The sequence below is a fragment of the Bactrocera oleae genome, chromosome 4 (assembly GCF_042242935.1).
Source record: "Bactrocera oleae isolate idBacOlea1 chromosome 4, idBacOlea1, whole genome shotgun sequence".
NCBI lineage: Eukaryota > Metazoa > Arthropoda > Insecta > Diptera > Tephritidae > Bactrocera > Bactrocera oleae.
Window position 1 is genome coordinate 50,027,514 of NC_091538.1, and position 22,811 is coordinate 50,050,324.

Below are 22,811 nucleotides of genomic sequence, written 5' to 3' on the forward strand. Positions count from 1 at the left end.
CAACAATAGCATAAAAAGTTTTGTAAAGTAAACATTTTGTCATCGAAACATTTTAATTTGTGAGCAGTCCAGTTAATTTTCAATGTTTGCATTTAATAATTCACAATAAACATGGAACTAAATGTTCCTTAATTGTGAATGACTGAGTTTCAAAAAGAAGAGTTGGCATAACATCTGTCGAACTGGTTTCAACCACAAAAAAACAAACGTTATCTACCAACAAAAATTTAAAAAACCGCGATTTTCGGCTCAAATGGCGCGAATTATAGGATTCTTCGCACAAACCACCATTCCGAAGTTGACCTACGAACTGATCAGAGTGATTAATTTTCGTGCAAGTAGCTGTATACAAAAAGTAGGTAGTGTAGTGGGTTAGTATTTTGTGTTTTTATTAGGAATAAAAATCCATTAACATTTATATGTAATATTGCTATCCAACAGATGTCGACTATCGAAGTACTGAAGAAAAAATTAGAAGACATAGAAAATCCCTTGCCAAAAAAAATGAAGATTGAATCAAAATGTGTACTACGTTTCGCAAAGTTGACAGAGCATGCTCGAGCACCCGTACGAGGTTCGCCACGATCGGCCGGTCTTGACTTACAAAGCGCCTACGATGTGAAGGTACCAGCGCGTGGAAAGGCTCTAGTGAAGACCGATTTGCAAGTACAAGTGCCAGAGGGGTCTTACGGACGTGTTGCACCACGCTCTGGACTAGCTGTTAAGAACTTTATAGATGTTGGTGCTGGAGTCGTAGATGAAGACTACCGTGGTAACTTGGGCGTTGTATTATTTAATCATTCAGATGAAGATTTCGAAGTGAAACGAGGTGACCGCATTGCTCAATTTATCTGTGAGCGTATTTTCTACCCAGAGTTAGAAGAGGTAGATAAACTTGATGAAACAGAACGTGGAGCCGGTGGTTTCGGTTCGACTGGTATAAAAGAGATCGCTGCCAAAAATGGTAATGGAAATGCAGCAATGGAAACTGAAGAAGTTAAAGAAAAAGGGGAAGAGCGTAAAGTTGATGGCAAAAGGGATGAAAGTAAGGAAGTTGACAAGGATGAAAAACCAAAAAACGGTGATACAGTTCCTGAAGAAACAAAGGATACTACTGCTACTGCCACTGCTTAAACACGAATGTTATGCTCTTGCGGTGATCCAAGATATCTCGCTTAAAGTTATTACTAGTTTTTAAGCTCATCATTTCATTCCCACAAAATTGTACTTTTGTATTAAAAACGCATTGTAACTTGTAAAATGCCATTACATTAAAGTTTAAAACTTATATTTAAAAACATTGTCGAATTTGTACAATAGTGATTGATTGTTGTTTGAATATGTCTGATAAGGCTTCCATTTGTTTTGCTATCGATATAAATTTATAATCAATACTGTATTTTTAATTTATGGGTGCTTAGATAGAATTCCCTTATTTATTGCTAATATATTTTTGGATGGAATTTGGTAAATATAGTGCTTGCATAAACTTGTTTTAAGGCAAAAAATAAATGCGTAGTAGAAATTTTTGCAATATATCGGTATATCGATGGTTTTGTTATTACATCTCAGCTTGTGAACCAATCAGCTGATGCGAAGAATTTATACTAACCATTATTGGCTGATTGGATATAATTACAAAGCACGTTTGTTTAATTTTTCACAAAAAAAATTTGAGGCTGCATGCGAATACTCAACCAAGTCAAAGCAGCAATGAAGTACATAGGTAAGATTGTTGACTTTCAAACTATTTATTTATTTTGAAGACGATTCTTGTGTTCGTAGATATTGGTGCCAATCTCACGGACCCCATGTTTCGTGGCATCTATGGCGGTACACAGAAGCACACTAACGATTTAAATTTGGTATTGGAACGTGCATGGAAACAAGGCGTAGAAAAGATGATCATTACAGTAGGCACACTGAATGAGGCGGATGAGGCCTTAAAATTGGCAAAGACAAATGGTAAGTCCTCCTACATACAGTGCTCCTCAATATGTGTTAAGATTTCAACGAATTATATTTTTAAAGCATTCATAAAACCACAGATCGCCTGACTGTTACAATGGGCTGCCATCCAACACGCTGCAATGATTTCTCGAACGACCCGGAGCAATATTATGAGGGCTTACGTTTGAAAATTCGTGAAAATCCAGACAAAGTAATTGCTGTAGGTGAATGTGGACTCGACTATGACAGGCTGCATTTCTGTGAGAAAGATATGCAGAAAAAGTATTTCGAAAAACAACTCAGTTTGGCAGCTGAATTTCGCTTGCCACTTTTCCTACACTGTCGCAGTGCACACGCTGACTTCATGGAAATACTCGAACGTAATCGAGACAAGCTATTGGAGTGTGGAGGTGGTGTAGTGCATAGTTTTGATGGTACTTTAGAGGAAGCTGAAAAAGTAATCGCTTACGGTGGTCTTTACATCGGCTTAAATGGCTGTTCCCTAAAGACGCCAGAAAATTTAGAAGTGGTGAAAGAATTGCCCAACGAATGCATTATGTTAGAAACAGATTGTCCGTGGTGCGGCATTAGACCATCGCATGCGGGTTCTAAATTTGTGAAAACCAAATTTGCGGCAGTTAAGAAAAAAGAGAAATGGACAGCGGAGACACTGGTGGACGGACGCTGTGAGCCATGTCAAATAAGGTGGGTAACTTACAGGTAGCAAATGTCAGCTATAATTAATAACTTATTTAATTACTTCCAGTCAAGTGCTGGAAGTTATTGCGGGGGTGAAGGAACGGGATGCTACCGAACTTGCCGAAATCTACTTCGACAACACTTTGAATTTATTCTTTAATAAAAGTAAAAAGTGAGCATTTATAGTCGTATTGTTGCGAGAAATAAATGTTTAAAATTGCATAAAAATGTTTGGTTTCTCTCCATCAGCTGTTAAATACAAAGTTGGCTATGCAGTCCGTTGTCGGCATAACAGTGTTCACACTTACAATAACGCCTAAAAGTATGTAATAGTTTCGCTGACTGGCGGCAAGTTACACACACATGCGCGCAGAAATTCTTGTGTGCGGCACGTCCTGTGCCATTCTGTGCGCCTGGTAGAATCGTACAATTTCTCAACACCGCAGCCGTCGTCAAAATGAACCGAGGTGACCAACCGCAATTTTTTTGTATACTGGAGCTCATTTTAATTTAAATAGCTCAGCTGTGCATTTTTAGTATAATTTTTTTCATTTTATATATATTATTGTTATTTTCGACAAACTTAACTTACATTTTTTTTCAACTTGCTGGAGCATTGGCATACTTACTTGCATTTTTTAATAAAAATTAATATTTGCCTTTCAAGCATTTTTCTTTAGTTTATTAAAATTCCATATGCTTTTGCCATTTCTAAAATGCAATTTTAAAATAATGTAAAGTGTATATGCAATATTTATCGTGGTCCCCTGTTATGATTCACAATTGAGTTGTTTAGTTGCAACGGTAGTTGTCAAAACAAAACGCCAGTTGTTTGTTCACAACTCAACGCTGTTGTCTTCATTAAGTTGTATGTGAGCTGTCAAAATCATATAACCACGGTTTATTAGTTTGCTTACACGCCTGTCAACGGAAAAATGGAAAGGATAAAGTATGTGCAAGAAAATACTAGAAATATATATATATATACTTAAGTTGTATATTATTTTATTTGCAATCTGTTCTAATAACATTTAGGAATATAAATACTTAATTAAGAAATTATAATTGCAGTAAAGTATCAACCAAGCAACAAATAGACCGCCTTGTCGATTTAGTTAGAAAAAATCCCAACGTTGCCAGAAATAGACGCATACATGGCACTAGTCGTGAAGAATCAAAAAAAACTTGGGAGAAGTTTGCCGCCGAGCTGAATAGCCTAGGACCGCCGTCAAGAACAGGACCACAATGGCAAAGAGTGAGTCGCAATAAAACGAAAATCAAACAATTCGCTTATTTCTTCTGCATACATATATTACTTAGGTGTGGATTCATTACAAAGCTAACCTAAAACGCAAGTTGGCGCGAAATAAAGAAATCTTAGAGGCGAACGATCCTGGCGTTTTCCGCGAAATCAGTTTCTCTGCAACTGAGGAAAAAGCTTATGAAATTACAAAAAAACTGGATTTGTTTTCTCCGAATACAACCGAGTTCGTCGACGTGAGTACGAAAGGCAACGAAACTCCTCCACGAACTGCTGAATCGTCGCTAATCATTGAAAACACTGAAAACGCTGAACCGCCGCCAACCAAACGTTTGAGAACAGCCGAAGCGCAAATGCATTTACTCGAGGTTATGGCTGAGAAGCAAAACGAAATGCTGCGTACGCTCAGAAAAATGCATAGCACCCAGCATAAACTGTACCGGTTGAAGTTGGATAAATTGAAGTTGCTGAAGAAACGCGAAAAAGAAGCGAGTGACCTGCGAAATCTACGAATAGAGCTGGCCAAAGAAAAATTAAAACAAATTAAAAATTAAATGTGTGTGTATGTGTATGTATGTGTTGAAATTATTTAATGGAAAATTACCTCTTGACGAAAAATGCAAACGCCTTTTAAAAACACTTTTTTTATTGAAAATTATTGCAGTTATTGTTATAATTTGCTTCACATAGGAATCTGTATATGTATATGTAGATTATATTCTCAAGTATATTATATAATATGTATTTATGTATGTATATTGTATATAATTGGTATTTAATTGAATCGATAAGATTAGAATAGTATACGTATACTATATATAAGTAGGTAGTTATGTATCTATATAAGTAAGTATGTATGTACGAGTATGATTCATGGCATTTTCATAGCTTAACTCGATTATAAGTCTTTCATATAGTCTACTATATTTTAGTATTACGCATGTATGAGCGTTTATCCTTGCAGTTGAGTGTCTGCAGGCTGTATGAGCAGCAATTAATTAATAGCTTGGCTGCTTATGTTTGATATTCGGTAAGTACACACTTTTCTACTGGCTTGTTTCTACGTAGCGTACGTCTTTGTTGTTTTTACAACTGCATATAGTCTTAACGCTCATATTGTCCGCGGCAACTGTAGCAAATTGAACTTTCTCATACAATTTCATTTAAACACACACATTTATAAATAAGTACATCTAGTAATTGTAATTTAACAGTTAGGTTCCACTAAAATGTTAATACAGAAATTAATATATACAAAATGTTATTGTTTTAAGTTTTTTTTAGAAGTTTTGATTGTAACAGATATGAAAATGACTTAGTAGAAATATGCCTTTTTAATCGAAGAACTATTTTTTTTGCTTGAAAATACATTATATGTATTGTTTTATATACTAGCAATTACATTGTAATTGTATATCAAACGTTATGAATTTATATGTATGAAATGGCTTGGCGATCTGTTAATGAATAATTTGTTTGGTTGTGTAGTTGTAAGCGTTATTCACATCCTTTCCTTTAGTGTTATTATGACGCTTTTGGTAATATCGTATATAAATAAAATATCGAATAAATAACACAAAAACATATTTTGGTATTCTGCTCTAGAAAAAAAATCGATTTTGTTTTATATTTTCAAGTTTAATTATTCAATAATTTGTCTACAAACGGATTCCAAACTGGTTCAGTCATTTTGCAAAACTTTAAACGCGTTTTTTTCAAAACGATACGATTTGTTCAGGTTTTACTTGATCAATTTACCTGAAATTTTTAGAGAGTCGTGTTTATAGACTTGTCTGTATCTGCAACTATCCATATCACCAAATTTAAATTTTTACTATTTTTAAAAAATTCAAAGCAGTCAAAAATTTCCATTTCATTTCGCCATTTCGTGAACAATTTTTTACAACATTCTCGTAGAACCAGACATTGCGATATTATTTCAGATTGTTAGGAGGATTGAAATCGTGGATGTGTATTCTTGTAATGTTATTAAATAACTAATAAAAAATGGATGGTGCAAATATTAATTGCATTTTTTTACGAAACTTCAAAAATTTACCTTAATTTATGACTCTAAACCAGAATTAAACTTTCTGCTTTCATCAAACACTCGATTTATAGAAATTAAAATTATTTTTCAGTCGTTACAAATAAAAATTCATACTTGTGCGTCTCTTAGAGTCTAGTTAGATAATTTTCGAAATTTTCAAATTCTTAAAATATAAATAAATGAAGTAATGCCTTAAGGGGGTTTTTAATTTTATTTTTTTCATATTATCTCAAGAATGTTGTGTCAAAATTTCAAGTCGATCGATATTACATCAGTTTTCAACACTTTAAAGCGTTTTTTCCACAACTCCCATTTTTGAAGTCGTTGCCTTTCATAACTTCAAAACTAACGTTGTCGTTTTGAAATGTTAAAAAGTATTTGTATAAAAATTAAGAGATAGCGCTGGAGAGTTCTTTCTTCAAATTTGTTAATATGTTTCATTTTACAATAACAAATCGTGTTTCTCCCTTGGAAGTGTTTCTAAAAACTCATTTTTCGATTTCAGATGATCTAGCACCGAGTTATGAGGGGCACCGTAATTCCACTCTTCCGATACGCTTCAGCTTAATTGCTCGTATTGCCGTATTTTTTAATATTTCTCCATGAAAATTTAATAAAATATTTTTAAAATGTCATAGCATAATCTACCATAGGTTTAAAAAAATAGATCTTAATTGTTTCGTAAAACAAATTATAATAATGGGCTCTGTTTTACATGAATTAACCCTACTACCCCCTTTAACATACAGCTTTAAATCTTTACGCACCTTTGCGTGACTTTTTAACATTTTTAAAACAATTTTTTCCTTTAAATTATTTAACACTGAAAATATTTAGCAAGAAGTGCTGATATGATGAGTCCATTTTACTTTTTATGAATATAATTAGACGATTACACATAGATAAGACGAAAAATCGTTTGAAATAGTATCAATTTGGCAGTCGTGTTTGAATTTTGACAACGTTTATGCATTTTTAGCGTCAAATTTAATGTTGTTTACAGTTTTTTAATATGTTTTATTTTTGTGAAGCACAAGCAAGCTATAAGCTATTAAATACACACACATACATTAGTAAAAAAAATTTCTGTTATTTAGAAAAGTTGGCAAGTGCGCCATTAAAAGGTGGTTTCACAAATTGTTAAGCACAATTGACTTTAACATTATTATTGTTATGCATAATTGCTTATGGGGCATGTCTGTACATGTACATATGTATATCTACTATACATAAATATGTTAAGCATTTCTATTAGTTTATATGTATGTAAGTTTACGACTATTTATTATTATTTCTATTATTATATATATTTATTTAATAGTTCTTTTTATAAAACCACTTTTTATAATTGCAAAAATAATTTCGCGCTAAATTTACAGTTGTTAGGTGCATTTAAAGAAAAAATTGATATGATTATTAAATAAACACAAATTTAATATGTATATAAAGAAAGTATTAATAATACTTAACATAATTTAATCATATACAAATATAATTTTGTCGTAAAAAAAATTTATATAATTAAAATAAAAATTGTTATACTAATAGTTTTGTAAAATAATAATAATATAATAATTTCTTAGTGTACTTTATACAAAATAAACTTAAAATACCTAAAAGTTAGTATTTTGTACAACATAATTTAAGCATATAAAAATATTTTGTTGTAAAATATGTAAATGAGGTAAAAAAACAATATTAAAAACAAAAAAAAAAACAAAAAAAAAAACATAAAAAAATTAAAAACAGGAAAAAATGTAACCTTCGGTTGCACCGAAACTATGATACCCTTCAAATATAAAAAAAATGTCATTCAAGAACTTGATTTTGATCGTTCAGTCTGTATGGCAGCTATATGCTATAGTTGTCTGATTTGAACAATTCGGAGATTATAGCGATGCCTTGGATTACAATGTGTGCCAAATGTTGTGAAGATACCTTTTCAAATTAAAAAGTTGTCCATATAGGGACTTGAGTTTGATCTTTCAGTTTTTAAGACAGCTGTATGCTATCGTCGTCCGATATCGCCGCTCCCGACAAATGAGCAGCTTCTTGGGGAGAAAAGGCAGTGTTCAAAATTTCAAATCGATAAGACAGACATACAGACAGAGGACGTTCCCTTTTGGGTGTTACAAACTTCGAATAATACACTGTTCAGGATATATAAATTATATAAATAAAATTAAAATAATTATAATATAATAATATATATTTCATACAAAATTAACTTAAAAGTAAATAGGTTAATTATACGCACATATAATTATACGCATATATAAATTAACGAAAAAATAAAAAATAAAAAAAACGGAACAATTTCAATTAAATTCTTTATTCAGCATATTTCTCAATATATTATTCATTTAAATATCATAATAATAATATATGTATGTATAAATTAATAATTAATAAAAAGTAAATACATTACTAATTAAAATATCGATTTTAATTCGGCAAAGACGATATATACATTCGAAGGTTAAATTATATAAGTTGAAATTATGAAAGTAGGCGCATATGTATGTATGTATAGAGTAATTTAATTAAGGTAGAAACTTAGTTAACTTTTATAAACAAAGAAAAAAACAATGCGAATCAAGTGCCTTTTTCAAGCTTCCTTCTGCCTGCCTTACATACATTTAATGCTTCAATTTATATACTTTTATATTTTAAATTATTATTATTATTTTTTTTTTTTAATTTTTGGTAAAAATTCGAGTTTTCTTCTTTAATGCGGAAAATGCGGATATTATTTCATTCAAACAGTTCTTTGTGTATATGTTTGTATATATGGTATATGCATTATTTTTTTTTATATACTACGTATATGTGAAAAAGCATGTATTTATGTATGTATGTATAAGGTATACTTATTGTAGTAAATAGTAAACAAAAAATAGAAATATTCGCGGTTATTACTTTTTACATTGTTGTTGTAAAATAAAAGAAGTAACTGCATTATGATAGCATAAATGGTAAAGGTAGTTAAAAATTCGTTCTATGAACAAACGCACAAACATACTGCGATACAGAAATATACTTGCATATGTGTGTGTGACATACAAAGCAATAGTAAGTCTAAAAACATTATTTATAATACAACTTTTCACGTTTGTATATAAAAAATAGTTGAAAAGTTACTTTATAAACAAAAAAAATAAGACTGACTTTTGCCATCAACAACACACATAACGGCACACATACATAAGCAATTGTAGTTATGTATCTAGAGCAGAGTTTGTGTCAAAATGATAATTATTAGTTGATTGTTATAAATATGTATATATATTTTTGAAATTAATATGAATGTGGATATGGAACAGTTTCATTAATTCACGCTTATTGTTATGTAGGTTTCTTCATCGCTTCTTCATGTTTAATTTTTGTTTTCTTGTATGGAAATTCATTTTTAAATTATCGTAAGTGTATGTTACTTTCTTTTCTCTTTCGCTTACAACTAACTGCAATATGTATTGTATTTATATAGTAATTTTTATTTATGTATATATTATATATAAGTATGTATTGTTTAATAATTATTCGTAATTCCTCATTAGCGACGACAACAACAGTCTAAATGTTCGGATGAGCCTCAAAGCGTCGGCCATAGAATCACGAAGAGAAAAGAAAGAAGCGTGACATATTTATTCTCTTACTTCTTCTTCTTCCCCTGCACTGGCCCTGTTTCATGGTTATTATTGAGTTATTAAGGACTCACGTTTGGTTGACTGCGATATCGGCATCTCACTCGTACTCGTTTAAGCGCTCTAGTGGATTTTCGGTGCACTGCGATCATTGATTTTCTGATTTCGCTTCAGCGTGGCGCCGCGTTTGATTTGATCCATTAATGATTCATGGCAAATGCGGGGATCGGGCTGTAAGTTTTTACAAAATTCACATTATTCGTTTAATTTAACAATAAAAAGGTTATATTTATATTACAAAATTAGTTTGAGGTTAATTTCAAAACAAAATAAGTTAGTAGTTGGTTTGTATTTATGTATGTATGCATGTTATATGTAAACTTATTAGATGTGGATTTCGTGGAATATGAAGATATTATTATTAACATTACATAATGCGTTTGCGCAGTTATTGAAAGCTAAATCCATTTTCTGTTTATTTGTAAATCTGAAAATGTCTTCTAAGCAAGGTTGCGAATTTTTGAATTCTAAATTCGAATGTTTGGGATTAAAAATTAAATTTAAATTGAAAAAAATTAAATTGAACATTTAATTTTTAATTCTGATTTGAACAATTTTTTGTTTAAATTCTTAAATCAAAATGAAAAAATTTATACCGTTTGAATGTGTAAGTTTACCAATCACTGCTCTAGAGTATTGAAGATGATGGCTCTGTTGTGCAAGCTCTGGTTTAAAATTGTAGAACACGGAGTACGCACGCGCTTTTCATCCGGTTTCTGGGATTAATACTTTATTTTTAATTTTTCAATCCGGTACTTGGGTTTAGATATTTGAAAATTATTTTTAATTTAAATTTTCGGGACTACAAAAATAATTTTAAAGTTAATTTAATAATTTTTGTACTGTACTATTTGCAACTTTGCTGCTAAGTGATGCCTTTTAATAACTATAACTTTTTCATATCATATACATATGTATGTACGTAGGTACATTTATATATAAATATGTATGTTATATATCAAATAAAAATTTGTATTATTTATTTATATATTATGTATACATTAGCATACAAGCAATAAGTAGACGATGGTAGCTTTGATTATTTAGATCTACAACTTCAGAAGGCTTTTCTATAAAAACAAAGTATGTAAAATGATAAAATGGTATTGCTAAATACGTAATATAGAGGGCTTATATCCTTGACTCAAATAGGGTTAAAAATCAGCGATATTTTTCTTGATACGCTTAAATAATTTTAATATTTATGCATACACGAGTTTGGTCCGTTAAGTAGTCAGTCTACAAAAGACAAACGAAATTTAAAAAAAAGCCTGATTTATTTCTCAAGCGAACTACAAATATTTAATGCGGTACACTTGAATGCTTAAACATTTTCACCGAAACTCAAACTTCTCTAACTCGTCTGAAAAAAAGGTTTTCTGGAGCTCTACAAAGCATCCAATCTGTGAATTTTAGAAAAAAGTGTTCATCACCGTTCGGGCAGGTAAGATAGTATTCACCTTCTGCGGAGCATTTCACTGGGTCAAGTTCACTGTTACGACACGACTCTTCCTGGGTGTCTTATGTCTACCATAAGATTCATGTTTTGTCGGCGGCCCCGAAACAGCGCAGATTGATACACCTTCGCATGTGCATGAATAGCGTAAAATAGTGCTGTAAAATGGCTCACAGTTGCGCTTGTCGTTCGTAGTAAGCCTACGCGGCATTCATCACGCCGATAGCTATCTCGCGTTTATTTAAACGGCGCTCTGATAATAAGAAATCGTGAACTTTTGTCACGTTATCCTCTGTAATGGCCGTTTTCGAGACACCTGGATGTGGATACTCAAAATCGTGACGACGTTGAATTTCGATTAAACAATTATGGAATTATTGACGATCGCCATTGAAGTAGAAGAGACTGTGCATCAACTGCCAAGAGCTCTTAGGACACATTGGTCGGTGAAGACTATGTACTTATCAAACCGCTATGAAAATGTTTAAACTTTGAAAAAGGAAATTCTCGAAGGTAATAACAAATTTTTGTGGGCCAGTCAAATTGCAGAATATGCAGTTTTTTTATAACTATGGCAACCCTTTTAGCGGTAAGTGCTACGAAAATATACCTTATTGTATAGTTATATTAAAATTATTTTAATTCATGTTTTCACTTCAAAAATCGAATGGCTTATGCGTTGTTATATAAACGTCTCTTACGAGTATTTGTGGATGAAGAAGTTAGTAGCGCTAACAATGCAAAGCGTTTCTAAATATTTGCCATAAATATTATTATTTTTTAAATATTTTCAATTAATTCTTGATTAGACGCAGCGCATAACAGAGCTTAGCAAATTTTTATTATTTCTTTTTTTGTTTTTTGTTTTTACTTTTTCGCATTCACTGCACAATACCTTAATGCGACGAGGACTCTTCGGCGGAGGAAGTTGGCGGTGTCGGCGGTGCTTGTGGTTGTGCGCGATATTGTGCGCTTGGACGCATAAGTGTTTGTGGATTTTGATACATCTACGGGAGGGGCATATACATACATATGCAAACGTATATATAGAAATAGATAGGCAGATATAAAATGGAATGGATGCGGGTGGACAACAAGCGATTTTCAAAATGCACAAAATGCATGTTCATATTTATGTATAAAATAATAGTAAAAAAAAAAAATAATTAAAAAGAGATAAATAGTAATTTTATAATACAATAATATGAATACCCAAAGCATTGTTTGACCAATTTGTTTAGCTTTTTTTGATATTCAATTGTTGGTGCAAGACTTACCAATGCTTTGCTATTGATTAGATTGCGCACAGCGAAGGCGCGTCCGGATAGGCCTTGTTTGGCCAACTTGGCGTTGAGGTTTTCGAGAAATTCAGCTTTGGTTTTCGAGCGTATGCTGCCGGCTTTCTCAATGTTTGAGCTGGCGTAACTCGCTGTAGTTGGCCAATTCAGAGTGGTGCATGATTTTTGTAGCGTTGATTTTATTGCGAAGCGTTGGTGTTGCAAATATTTGCCAATTACGCAATTTTTTGTAATATTTTCCAATATTTTGTGTTTCATTTATGATTGTTGTAGGTGCAAATAAGCCATTGGTAGAAGTGAGTTAATGCATAAAAACGTGTGAAGAGAAGAAATGCAAAGAAAATTGATATTATTTAAAGCCATATTGCTACATTGTATAAAAAAAAATTGTAAACATGTTAAAAAATTAAAGCAATAAAAATTCAAAAATAATTTTAAAAAAATGCAGAACGCAATGTTTAAATATAAATAAAATACAGTATATGGTAGATATGCAAAATATATAATGCATGGCAAAATAGCTGTAAAAAAGTGCAATTAACAAACGCAACAATTTAACAAAATAATTGTAAAATATTAGAAACTTGAAATATGTATATGCATATACGTACATATATGTATGTATTATAGAAAAAATTGTGGTTAAAAGCATATACATACATAAATATAATAAATTAAATATATACAATGCGATAAAATTTGTATTTTATTTTTAAGATATGTAAATGAGTTATATATTTTTGTATGGTATATATAAATACACATGATTTAATGCCAGAAAAACGCAAAAAAGTGCATTACAAACCAATAAAAAAATATTTGTCAACTTTTCTACTTTTCTTAACTCTATAACCATAAACAAAAAGTTTATATAAACATATTATCGCTACATAAGCATAATTGGTTATTTGTGTACAATTTAAAATTTATTTAAATTTTAATTATAAAAAAGTAAAAATCAATGATTCGAAAAAAAAGCTGAAAAGAATCCAAAATGACGTTGTAACTGATGTAATCCGGTTAAACCTTAAAACTTGTATTAAATAGATATTTACTTAAAAGTTATCGAGGGTTTCAGTGCAGAGATCACTATATTTAAATAACTCCATTTTATTATATTAACATTTAATCTCAGAAGGTTAGGTGAGGTTATGTAAATATGCTGATTACTCGTTAGGTCACGAATAATCTCACTTGGTCTGCTAAAGACGCTTGCCTATTGTGATGCCCAGAACTGACAGGTATGAATCAAAAAGACCATCACATATTTACAAAACGCCTAGAGCCTGCCACAAACTTTATTGAGGCGGCTAATATCTATTCGTTTAGATGTTTGCTCATAATCTTTCTCATTGCATCTTTGACATGTTGTGTCCTCCAAAATCGTTAGCCTCACCGCGTGAGTGCCAATGGGACAGTATTCAGTTAGGGCGCCTATCATTGCGGCGATGTGAGCTTTGCTAAGAGCTAGCAGTTCAATGGACAATTTATATTCCACTCTCGGCCAGAAAGCTTTCGCTACACCACAAGTGCTGATTGCTGACCAACGCTTGCTGAGCTCGCCCGAATGCACGAAGATAGCGGAACCGCAACTCGTGCCCATCCTGATGGAATTTAGGTGCCTTTTCTTGCAAGCTCTTCGGGTTTACAATTTCCGACGATTCCACCACGCAACCAGTCTGAAACAAGAGTTGATTGATAGCGAGCGACAGAAGACTACCCCTCCAACATTTCCCTTGAGCTTCGATCCATTCGTGAAAAAGCTCACTGCGCCTCTTCTCCAGCGACTCTCCTCCACTCTCATTCTCCTATCTCTCGAAGGTATGTGCGTGGAGAAGATGCCGCAAGGAGAATGTTCCGCGACGCAGTAATACAAGCTATCAGGAAAGCAGTCGAAGTGAGAGAGGATTTCGCAATGTCCCTCTCTCTAGTTTGCCGGTTCTACCTTAACATAAAATATTTTCTAATAGCGATTGACGTTCAACGTGCTATAATAAGGCTTTCCTCGAATAGATTAATCTACTAGGCTTATAACTTGTAGGTCTTCCTATTTTTGGGAAGGCTCATCCCACCAAACCGTTCCTACGTGACCGGAGCGAACCCGGATTTTTATCCAGCCAGCTGTCAACTCGGCAGAATTCTTCAAAATTATTTCAGGAATTTTTTATGTCGCTTCCACAACAACATCAATCATAAGAACAGACAAACTTATGGACGTTTTCTGGAAAGACAGTAGACTCGGAATGATATACGGCGAAGAGGAGTGGCACTTCAGTTGTTTGTTTTACATTTTACAACAACAATTATGAATAGTATAATTGAGGAACAAAAAAAAGTTTCACCAAGTGATTAATTGTGATGTTTGTCAAGAACAAAAAGCAACAACAATAAATTTAGGGTTTAAGATAAAGGAATATCATACACACTACAGACTCAACCTGAGCAAAGGGAAAGTAATTTCTCTTAAAACAAAATATTGCATTAAAATAAACATGAGCAACTACAAATAAATGGGTATTACAACAACTTCATTACTCCTCTAAGTGCAATTGATGATTTGAAAAGGGGTTATGAGTTGAAAAATAGAGTTTGGAAGAAGAACGCTGTACCGTATGGAGACGATGGGGACGAGGGGACAAAATGCAGCGCCAACACGTTTTCTCACACGGGCGGGTCGTATGTACATAATATACTCATGCGCGTTGCAGCTTTTAAATAAAAACGAACGAAAAATTAAATGACAAAAGCAAAAAACTATGGAAAACCGTGAAAAATATGCAAAACAAAAAAAAAAAAAAATACAGAAGCGGCATGCAACGTTGTCCTCGGTCACGATATATAAATGGTGATCTTCAAAGTAAAAAGGTTGTTGGATCGAAAACTCAAGACAGCCAACTCAAAAGACATTCAAAGTCGAAAATACAAAATTTCAAAACTCCAAACGATATGAAAAATGAAACAAAAATTCGCTTGTGAAAGCACGTGACTGGATGCAGACAAAAACAAATAACGCGCGCTCACTTGAATTGTGCGGGGCGGCATAGAAACCATTGCCGGCTGTGCCGCCGCCGACGCCGCTGCCACTGCCATGATGTTGGTGTTGTTGTTGTTGCTGCTGCTGATGGTGATGGTGATGATGACTGCGCGAACTGGTGCCATAAATGCTCGCCAACGACGACGGCGACGAGCAGGTGGGTGAAGCCGGCTGCGAATGCACCGACGCGGGCGAGTGACAATGTATTGTGGTGGTTTGGATGAACGGATTGGTGGCCACGAATATCTTTTGCTGTACGCTAGAGTGACGCGACGGTATGGGCGGTTGACGGTGGTTACTCTGCAATGTGGCCGATTTTTGCTTGTAGGACATTTGTTGTTGTTGTTGGTATGGCAGTGGCATCTGTGCGCGCTGGTTAACAGTAGTCGTCTGGGAATGTTGCTGTGCCTGATGGTGCTGCTGAGCGGCTGCGTTGGCGCCGGTGGCGATAGATTGTTGATATTGTTGCTGTTGGTAGTGTTGTTGCTGCTGCTGATAATGTTGTTGCTGCTGTAAACGTTGTTGTGCGAGATTCTTAGGCAATGTCATGGTAGAGGTGGGCGGCGCATAGGTGGCGCTTACATTCGAGCGCGTTGCATTTTTGGGCATGGTCGCGGTGGCATTGGCAGTGGCAGCATAAATGGATGAGTTTGTGGGTGGCGGCGGTGGATTTTCAAGCGGCGGCGGGCAGCTGTGTGTGTGTGGCTCGCGATGATGCGAATGGTGCTGTTGTTGTTGTTGTTGCTGCTGCTGTCTAGCGACACCACCGGCGTGTGCATAAGACGACTGATGCTTGGGCGTCTGCGCAGCTGTGACGTTTTTATTGGCGTTAATTTGAGCGGCAGTGGCGGCGATAGTAGTCGAAGAAGAGTTGATGGAGGAGGAGGAGGAGGAGGAAGTGTAAATATTTGTGTGCATATGCTCTTTAGGCGTTTGTGCTGCATTTTGCGATGTAACGGTCTGATACTGATTACTATGCTGATTGTGGTGATGATGATGATGTGGATGTTGTTGTTGTTGATTATGATGATGATCACGCGTGGACGTATGATAATATGTGGCTGAAGCGCTAGCTTGCGTTTGTGTTTGTGCTGGTGTTGCGAGTGCAACGGCCGTTGAGGCGGCATTGTTTGCAAACGAACTGACTTTAGAGAGTAGCGATGAGGTTGAAGATGATAATGGAAAATGTGGTGAAGCATTGAAATTGGTGGTGGTGGTCGCTGATGAAGATGATAATAATGATGATGATGATGTATGTGAGAAATGGGTTGATGATGATGGTGTGGTTGTGCATACAGAGACAGTAACAGATGATGATGATGATGATGAGGCTGATGCTTGTGCTGTATGCGTGGCATTTGCAGTGCTAAAACTACCATAAATTTTATTATGTTTCTCTATATTCGATTTACCGTCATAGTTTTGCTGCTGATGCATCGAACCGGTGGCGACTGACGGCATCTGCTGCTGCTGATGCGGCTGGTGTTGTTGATGGTGAGGATGCGTGTAGTTCCGCATATAGACTGGCTCACTTTGGTGATGCTGGTGTTGATGCTGCTGTTGTTGTAGTTGTTGTTGGTGCATATTGTGATGATTTGGTGAATTCGGTGTTGAACCATAAATGCCATCACCGGTGTGCTGTTGTTGATTTTGTTTGCTTAGTCGCGCACTCAGCTGTGCAATCAAATTCGGATTGGTTTTCGGTTGTGTTGGTGGTATGACATGATGGTGCTGGTTGTGATGATCATTCGTTGGTGCCGGACTGGCCGAACGGAAACTCGACATGCTTGTGACTATTTTCGGCTGCGCATAAATACCGGGCGATGAAGTGCGGAATGACTAAATGGAAAGAAAATATAATAAAAGCATAAATGATCATCGAGCATCGAAAGGAAGCAATGATGTTGGTGATTGATGGAAAACAACAGTTAATGCTAATGGACATTTTGTTTTGGTTTTAATTGATTGATTGATGCCTTTGTGCCAGGATATTAATCACATGACCAAGTTTCACAAATAATTACGTCCATATATACAATACATATGTGTGTGTATGTATGCAAGTGTGTTAGTTGTTGTAGTTGTATAGTAAATTACAACAGGTAATATTAAAGTATACATAGGTGATTGTGCTTTGTCATAATGTATGTATAATATGTGTGTATGTATTTATGGTGTGTTAATATGAGTTTGCAATTAGATAAGTTAATTATTTGTATAAGTTATAAAATATAAAATACATTTTTAATACATATAGTTTTAGTAACGGTATATATAGTGTAGATATGTAATAAAATCCAAGTTTTAACAGTTTAATGTGTGAAAAAAAATTAATATGAAACAGTTAAAATAAATAAAAATAATAATAAATATTAATAAAAAATAATAATAATAAATATTAATAAAAAATAATAACAAAAAATGAAAAATAATATATATTAATAAAAAAATAACAACAAAAAATTAAAAATAAATAAAAAATAATTATTATTACATATACATTTTTTTCGGCGAAAAGTTATAAATCAAGATTAATTAAAGCTTGCTAATGGTTTGACGCTATTATTAGAGCAAAACTATTCTCCAGAGTGTACTCAATTATTGTAATTAAACAAATAAAATAATAATAATAAATAAATAAAACATTATTGAGTTGCTATTTTTTTTAATGAAAAATAAATAAATTGAAGACTAAATCATGTTCAAAATAATCTACTAATGATATGAGAAAAGGTATTAATTACATGGTATTCCAGCGGACTAGAAAAAATTACATTCAGAACTATCAATTGACGCCGAATGTCATAACTGAGCAGCAAACGGCCTATTTTACCAAATGATGTACACAATTTCATGTGTGTAGATTATTTAGATGTTGTTTTCTGCAAATGCCCCCTGAAGGTTCATTTTATGCCATAAAAATTATCCAGCGTAAACAAAAAGTAAATCAATTTACTTTTCCATATATTTTATATAGGATTATTTGATCTTTTGCAATAATGTCTTATCTCCAAAGCAAATAAATTTACAACTTTGAAAAGGTGATATTTGAATAGAAAATTGCCCGCTCTACAAAAAACGTCTTTATAATTCCTTTAACAGTTATACTCAATTTGAGTTATGCATGAAATGTAATGTATTCATATAGTACACCATGTCGTATGAGCAATACATAATTTATAAATCACTTGTAGGAATGCTCAGGTCATTTGCTGTCTAACTTTAACGGCGTATAAGTTTTAAAGCAAAAGGGGTATTCACACCAGCTTTTTGTAATTCGTTTGTCGTTATTTGGCAGCTTTTTACGTTCATTTTGTTTTTGTAAAATTTACAGATTATCGTTCTACTGAGTAAAGAAGTACCAGTGTGACAAGCTTGATAATTTTTTTATTACTTGGTAGCATTAAATCAGCTGTTTGTTTTGCGTCGTAACCTAAAAATTTAATTTGATTCATTGCGAAAATATAAATTTGTTGCTCGCTACAAAATAATTTAATGACATTTTTTCAAAAATAAGTATTTATTTAATAAAATTTTCACCAATATCACACTACTGAGATAAAGCAAAAAGTATGTTCACAGTAAAGTGTTTTAACAAAATATCAATTAACAAATTACCAGATTAACATATTCGGTCTGAATACCTCTAATATTTTTATGAAAAAAATCATTAAACATATTTTGTAGAGCGAAAAATTTTTAAGTAGAATATCACTTTTTCAAAGTTTTAGATTTATTTACATAAATCGGGCTATCAAATCACATTCTATATACCTGAGAAGATGAGTATAGAGAAGGCCTGGAAATAATCATATATTAAAAAATAATCTAAAAGAAAAAAATGATAAAACTGAGAGGGTTCTTAAAAGCTGTGCGGTTACTAAGAAACAGCAGGAAAACTTTTCTAAGTAATTATTTTGTATCTGGAAAATGTTGCTTTAACGAACAAGTGGACATTCATATACAGATGTGTTTAAGAAAGTAAGGTCCTAAATTATGCTTATAATAATAAAATTTTCACAAAAATGTGCAGCATGTGTTTAAAAAAGCTCTAAGCTTAAGGTTACTCAATTTTATTATAACAAATATTAATGGAAAAAAAATCGTAAGCAATGAATTAAGACTTGTTAGTGAAGTTATGCGTGTACAAATTTTTGTTTTTAGTTTTTTTAATGGGGTTATTACTATGCTCGATTCCACTACAATTATTGAAAATTTAAACTATATATTTTTTTGTATAATTTTCTTAAGCATTTTGTTAACACTACGACACCCAGTAATGAATTTGCCGGCTATTGCTCATGTTGGTGTGATGAAGCTGATTAGTATGCATTACAGTTTACACTAGAGTAAAGTATTGTACAAATGACTCTGCGGATCACACCAAAGCTGGACTTACGGCGTTGTCGCTATACACGGTTGGCTCATCCTCATTATCGATCATGAGAGCGTCTATATTATGTGCTAGTTGCTGTTGTTGTTGTATTTGCGATGTCTGCTGCTGCGGCTGTGGCTGCGGTTTATGCTGTGGCTTGGGGGAGTGCAGGTGCTGATGTGACGGCAAATAATCATAAATCTGTTCATGTTGGCGTTTTGGTTGTAACTGATTGTTGTTGTGTTGATATTGTGATGGTTGCAATGTACATGTAGCTGGTGTATTGTATTGGTGATCAACAAATTGTTTTTGTTGTTGCTGCTTAAGTGAACGCTGTTGATTAGGATTGGGTGGCGGTAATGGTGGTGGCAACTCTATTTTGCTATGTTGGAAATCGTATGGTGGCGGTGAAGTGTACGATGGTGACACCGGTGGATTGTTTGTCTTATTGGGTGTAGTACGAAGCGCGGTGTTCACACCATACGTGTCCTGCAGTGCATTTGACTGCAAGTGTTTTGACTTCGTTGGTGTTGTTGCCATTGTTGTTGGCTGCATGGTAACGGCATCATAGTAATAAATAGGTGTTGGTGTTATTGGCAAAGTTTGATAGGCAGCTTCTTTAGCGTCATTAGCATGATTAGCATTAGTAAGCGGCATTTTGGCAGAGGTCAGTTGGGTGGTGGTCCTGACCTCCATATAGGGATTATAGTACGAGTAGGCATCGTAATGAAGCGTCTGTTCAGTGTTGCAGTCGGGCGGCAACAAAGCAGTAGAGGAGAATGTCTTAACAGTGGTAGAGTAAATATTCTGTTGTAGTTGTATTGGTGTTGGTGATGGTGATGATGGTGTTGGTGTTGGTGTTGGCGAATACTGTTTGGTGGTGTATAGTGGTGGTGGTGCAAGCAGTATTCATTTGGTGATGATTGGATTTTTTTGTGTTAAGAAAGAGGGGCGGAGAGTTTGTGCCAGCGGATGGGTGCGTGTGTATATAATGTTTGGATTTTTTTTTAAATTTAAGCGCACACAATTTGCATATTTGAATATAAATGTTTTGTAAAAAAAGATGTGAGTATAAAAAATATTTGTTAAATTATAGTAAATTATGGAAAAAATAAATAAATAGAAATAAAATAAAAATTAAATATATACAAATATAAAAGAGTGTGGTCGATTAAAATTAGAATACTGATAAAAGTAAGAATTTTTGACTTCATAAACGTATTAGAAAACTAACGTTGTGCTTAAGAATTCTTTATTTTTTGTTCGATGTTCAGAAAAATAGAATTTTCAAACTTAGTAAGAGCTTGTTAAGAGTTAGAAAAAGACGTTTGAGGTTTGACAATAAGATATTTCGTTGACTTAACTTGAATAAATATGGTTTTCAAACTTAGAAATACCTTGCTGCGGATTCTAGAAAAGTTCATTTTGCAAACTTAGTAGCAGATTGTTAGCTTGTAAGAAGGTAGAAAATTTTCGAAAACAAAATTGCCAGCAAAGGTATAGTTTTTTGACTTCAAAACCCAATTCAAAAATTAATATCGAGCTTGAAAATACTTTATTTTGTTTCAAGGTCTAGAAAATTTTTTTATTTAAACTTAGTAACACGTTGTTCTAAATTTTCGAAACAAAATGCACAGCAAAAGTAAGAAATTCGAATTAACACAGTGAGCTATATTACAGAAATTTTAATTTTTTTCTCAGCTTATGTTTAAATGAAGTCAAAGAAAATATTTAAAATTTTTGGAAATTCCTGGAAACTTTGAAACGAAATTTAAAAGTCTTTACGAAACATTTTTTACAAAGTTCTGTAATTTCTTTTAAATTCACATAAAAATCAATGCTTTATGAGAAAAAATAAATAACTGTAAAATAAAATTTCAAAAAAGTAATAGCTCAGAACCAGTTGGGGAATGCTTTCAACTAAATAACAGTTGTTGTTGCTATGCCAGATTGGTTGGGAGATATATTCGTTGGAGGACGTTGCTACGTTTGCTCACCTGCAGCGACTGATGTGATTGCTGCAACTGTTGTTGTTGTTGCTGTTGCATGTGCCGTATCGCGTTCGGGGAAGCGGGTTTGTGTCGCATAGCCGATAACGCCTTCACCGTTTCGGCAACTTTCAATGATGAACTCGGTATTGCTGTAGCTGAAACAGCTGATGGTGGCGGCGGTGTGGGAGTCGACGATTGTGCTTGTCTTGAGTCTAGTAGATAAGCGGGTGGGGGTGGCAGACTCTCAACGGTATCGTAGGGGGAATTTTGTATTGTTGTTGTCGTAGCTGACGTTAGCTGTTGGTTGGCATGAGGATGTAAATGATGAAGTTGTTGATAGTGTTGATGTTGTTGTTGTTGCTGCTGTTGATTTTGTTGTGGCGATTGTGTAGCCTAATTGTATTTTACCATAGGATAATGTGGCAAGTAAATGAAATTAAAAAAAAAAGATTAAATAAAAATTGCAAAATAGTAGCAGTAAAGTAAACAATAAATGAATATTGAAGAAAAAATTTTGAAAATAAAAAATTGTTTTTTAAATGTTTAACAAAATAAAAAAAAAAAATATATATATATAAAAGAACTTAGTTGAAAAAAAAATATTATGAAAAAAAAATTTTTTTGAAAAAAAATTCTTAAAATTAACGAACTCCTTTTTTAATAATAAATATTGGTGCTTAAAGCTAAAGTGTGTGTAGTTTAGTGTCGTGTACATTGTATACATAACCTCCAAGTGAATACTTAAACTAGTTTTTTCGCTTTTATAACTAACTTTTAACTTTTTCACTTAAATTAAAATTTTCATAATATTTAAGAAATTTCTTCACTTACCGCCGTGCCGGTGGCAGTGTGACTTGGCGTCACCGATGAGCTGCGACGCACTGGTGGCGGTGGTTTGGCCGTGTTCACCGACGAGCGACGCGCTATGCGTGTTACGCCTCCTATTGCAACAAAACAAAATTTGAATTAGACTTTGTTGAGGACATTTTTGTT

The 22,811-nt window shown here is 33.5% G+C and overlaps 5 protein-coding genes across 31 annotated transcripts in view; 3 read left to right on the forward strand and 2 right to left on the reverse strand.

Moving 5' to 3' along the window:
* Positions 1-193: 193 nt before the first annotated feature.
* Positions 194-1,298, forward strand: dUTPase (Deoxyuridine triphosphatase). Of its 3 annotated transcripts, none has more exons than XM_014243558.3 (2): positions 194-355; positions 442-1,298. In XM_014243558.3, exons 1-2 carry the CDS (start codon positions 254-256, stop codon positions 1,132-1,134), a joined length of 795 nt encoding a protein of 264 aa, XP_014099033.3. In that variant the 5' UTR covers positions 194-253; the 3' UTR covers positions 1,135-1,298. The 3 variants fall into 3 exon arrangements, with proteins under 3 accessions (XP_014099033.3, XP_014099034.3, XP_014099036.3); XM_014243559.3 differs by having other exon boundaries at positions 239-371; XM_014243561.3 differs by having other exon boundaries at positions 268-359.
* Positions 1,299-1,409: 111 nt separating this feature from the next.
* LOC106623922 (deoxyribonuclease TATDN1) lies at positions 1,410-2,828 on the forward strand. Its single transcript, XM_014243557.3, has 4 exons — positions 1,410-1,726; positions 1,786-1,965; positions 2,049-2,655; positions 2,717-2,828. The coding sequence occupies exons 1-4, from the start codon at positions 1,684-1,686 to the stop codon at positions 2,823-2,825; spliced, it is 939 nt and encodes a 312-aa protein (XP_014099032.3). The 5' UTR covers positions 1,410-1,683; the 3' UTR covers positions 2,826-2,828.
* A 641-nt stretch (positions 2,829-3,469) lies between these two features.
* On the forward strand, positions 3,470-7,444 carry LOC106623920 (uncharacterized). 2 transcript variants are annotated; one of them, XR_011396060.1, is made up of 4 exons: positions 3,470-3,598; positions 3,721-3,904; positions 3,970-4,940; positions 6,466-7,444. XR_011396060.1 is itself a non-coding variant. In XM_036376784.2 (3 exons), the coding sequence occupies exons 1-3, from the start codon at positions 3,585-3,587 to the stop codon at positions 4,462-4,464; spliced, it is 693 nt and encodes a 230-aa protein (XP_036232677.2). In that variant the 5' UTR covers positions 3,470-3,584; the 3' UTR covers positions 4,465-6,067. The 2 variants fall into 2 exon arrangements, 1 of the variants encoding a protein (XP_036232677.2); XM_036376784.2 differs by lacking the exon at positions 6,466-7,444 and having other exon boundaries at positions 3,970-6,067.
* Positions 7,445-8,276: 832 nt separating this feature from the next.
* mim (missing-in-metastasis) overlaps positions 8,277-22,811 on the reverse strand; it is a 117,396-nt gene continuing 102,861 nt past the window's right edge. For 17 of the 24 annotated variants that reach the window (XM_070108566.1, XM_070108563.1, XM_070108565.1 and 14 more), the window contains 8 exons: positions 22,650-22,759; positions 21,825-22,211; positions 19,852-20,697; positions 16,865-17,291; positions 15,440-16,261; positions 12,398-12,549; positions 12,016-12,127; positions 8,277-9,835 (listed from right to left, as the gene is read on the reverse strand). In XM_070108566.1, the coding sequence (XP_069964667.1) occupies positions 12,017-12,127; positions 12,398-12,549; positions 15,440-16,261; positions 16,865-17,291; positions 19,852-20,697; positions 21,825-22,211; positions 22,650-22,759 (2,855 nt within the window). In that variant the 3' untranslated portion in view covers positions 8,277-9,835; position 12,016. The remainder of the gene's footprint in view (positions 9,836-12,015; positions 12,128-12,397; positions 12,550-15,439; positions 16,262-16,864; positions 17,292-19,851; positions 20,698-21,824; positions 22,212-22,649; positions 22,760-22,811) is intronic. The other 7 variants (XM_070108575.1, XM_070108573.1, XM_070108572.1 and 4 more) reach the window with 7 other exon arrangements.
* On the reverse strand, positions 16,266-16,859 carry LOC138856898 (uncharacterized; the record flags this gene model as incomplete). Its single annotated transcript, XM_070107785.1, has 1 exon — positions 16,266-16,859. A coding segment is annotated over one exon (594 nt), but the record flags the coding sequence as incomplete, so codon positions are not given.

Bases quoted from the DNA above. Each gene is read 5' to 3' on its own strand.
- LOC106623922 (XM_014243557.3), top strand. From the start codon at position 1,684: ATGCGAATACTCAACCAAGTCAAAGCAGCAATGAAGTACATAG. The intron at 1,727-1,785 runs GTAAGATTGTTG...TTGTGTTCGTAG, and splicing joins AGCAGCAATGAAGTACATAG to ATATTGGTGCCAATCTCACG. The intron at 2,656-2,716 runs GTGGGTAACTTA...AATTACTTCCAG, and splicing joins TGTGAGCCATGTCAAATAAG to TCAAGTGCTGGAAGTTATTG.
- dUTPase (XM_014243558.3), top strand. From the start codon at position 254: ATGGCGCGAATTATAGGATTCTTCGCACAAACCACCATTCCGAAGTTG. The intron at 356-441 runs GTAGGTAGTGTA...GCTATCCAACAG, and splicing joins CAAGTAGCTGTATACAAAAA to ATGTCGACTATCGAAGTACT.
- LOC106623920 (XM_036376784.2), top strand. The intron at 3,905-3,969 runs GTGAGTCGCAAT...TATATTACTTAG, and splicing joins CAGGACCACAATGGCAAAGA to GTGTGGATTCATTACAAAGC.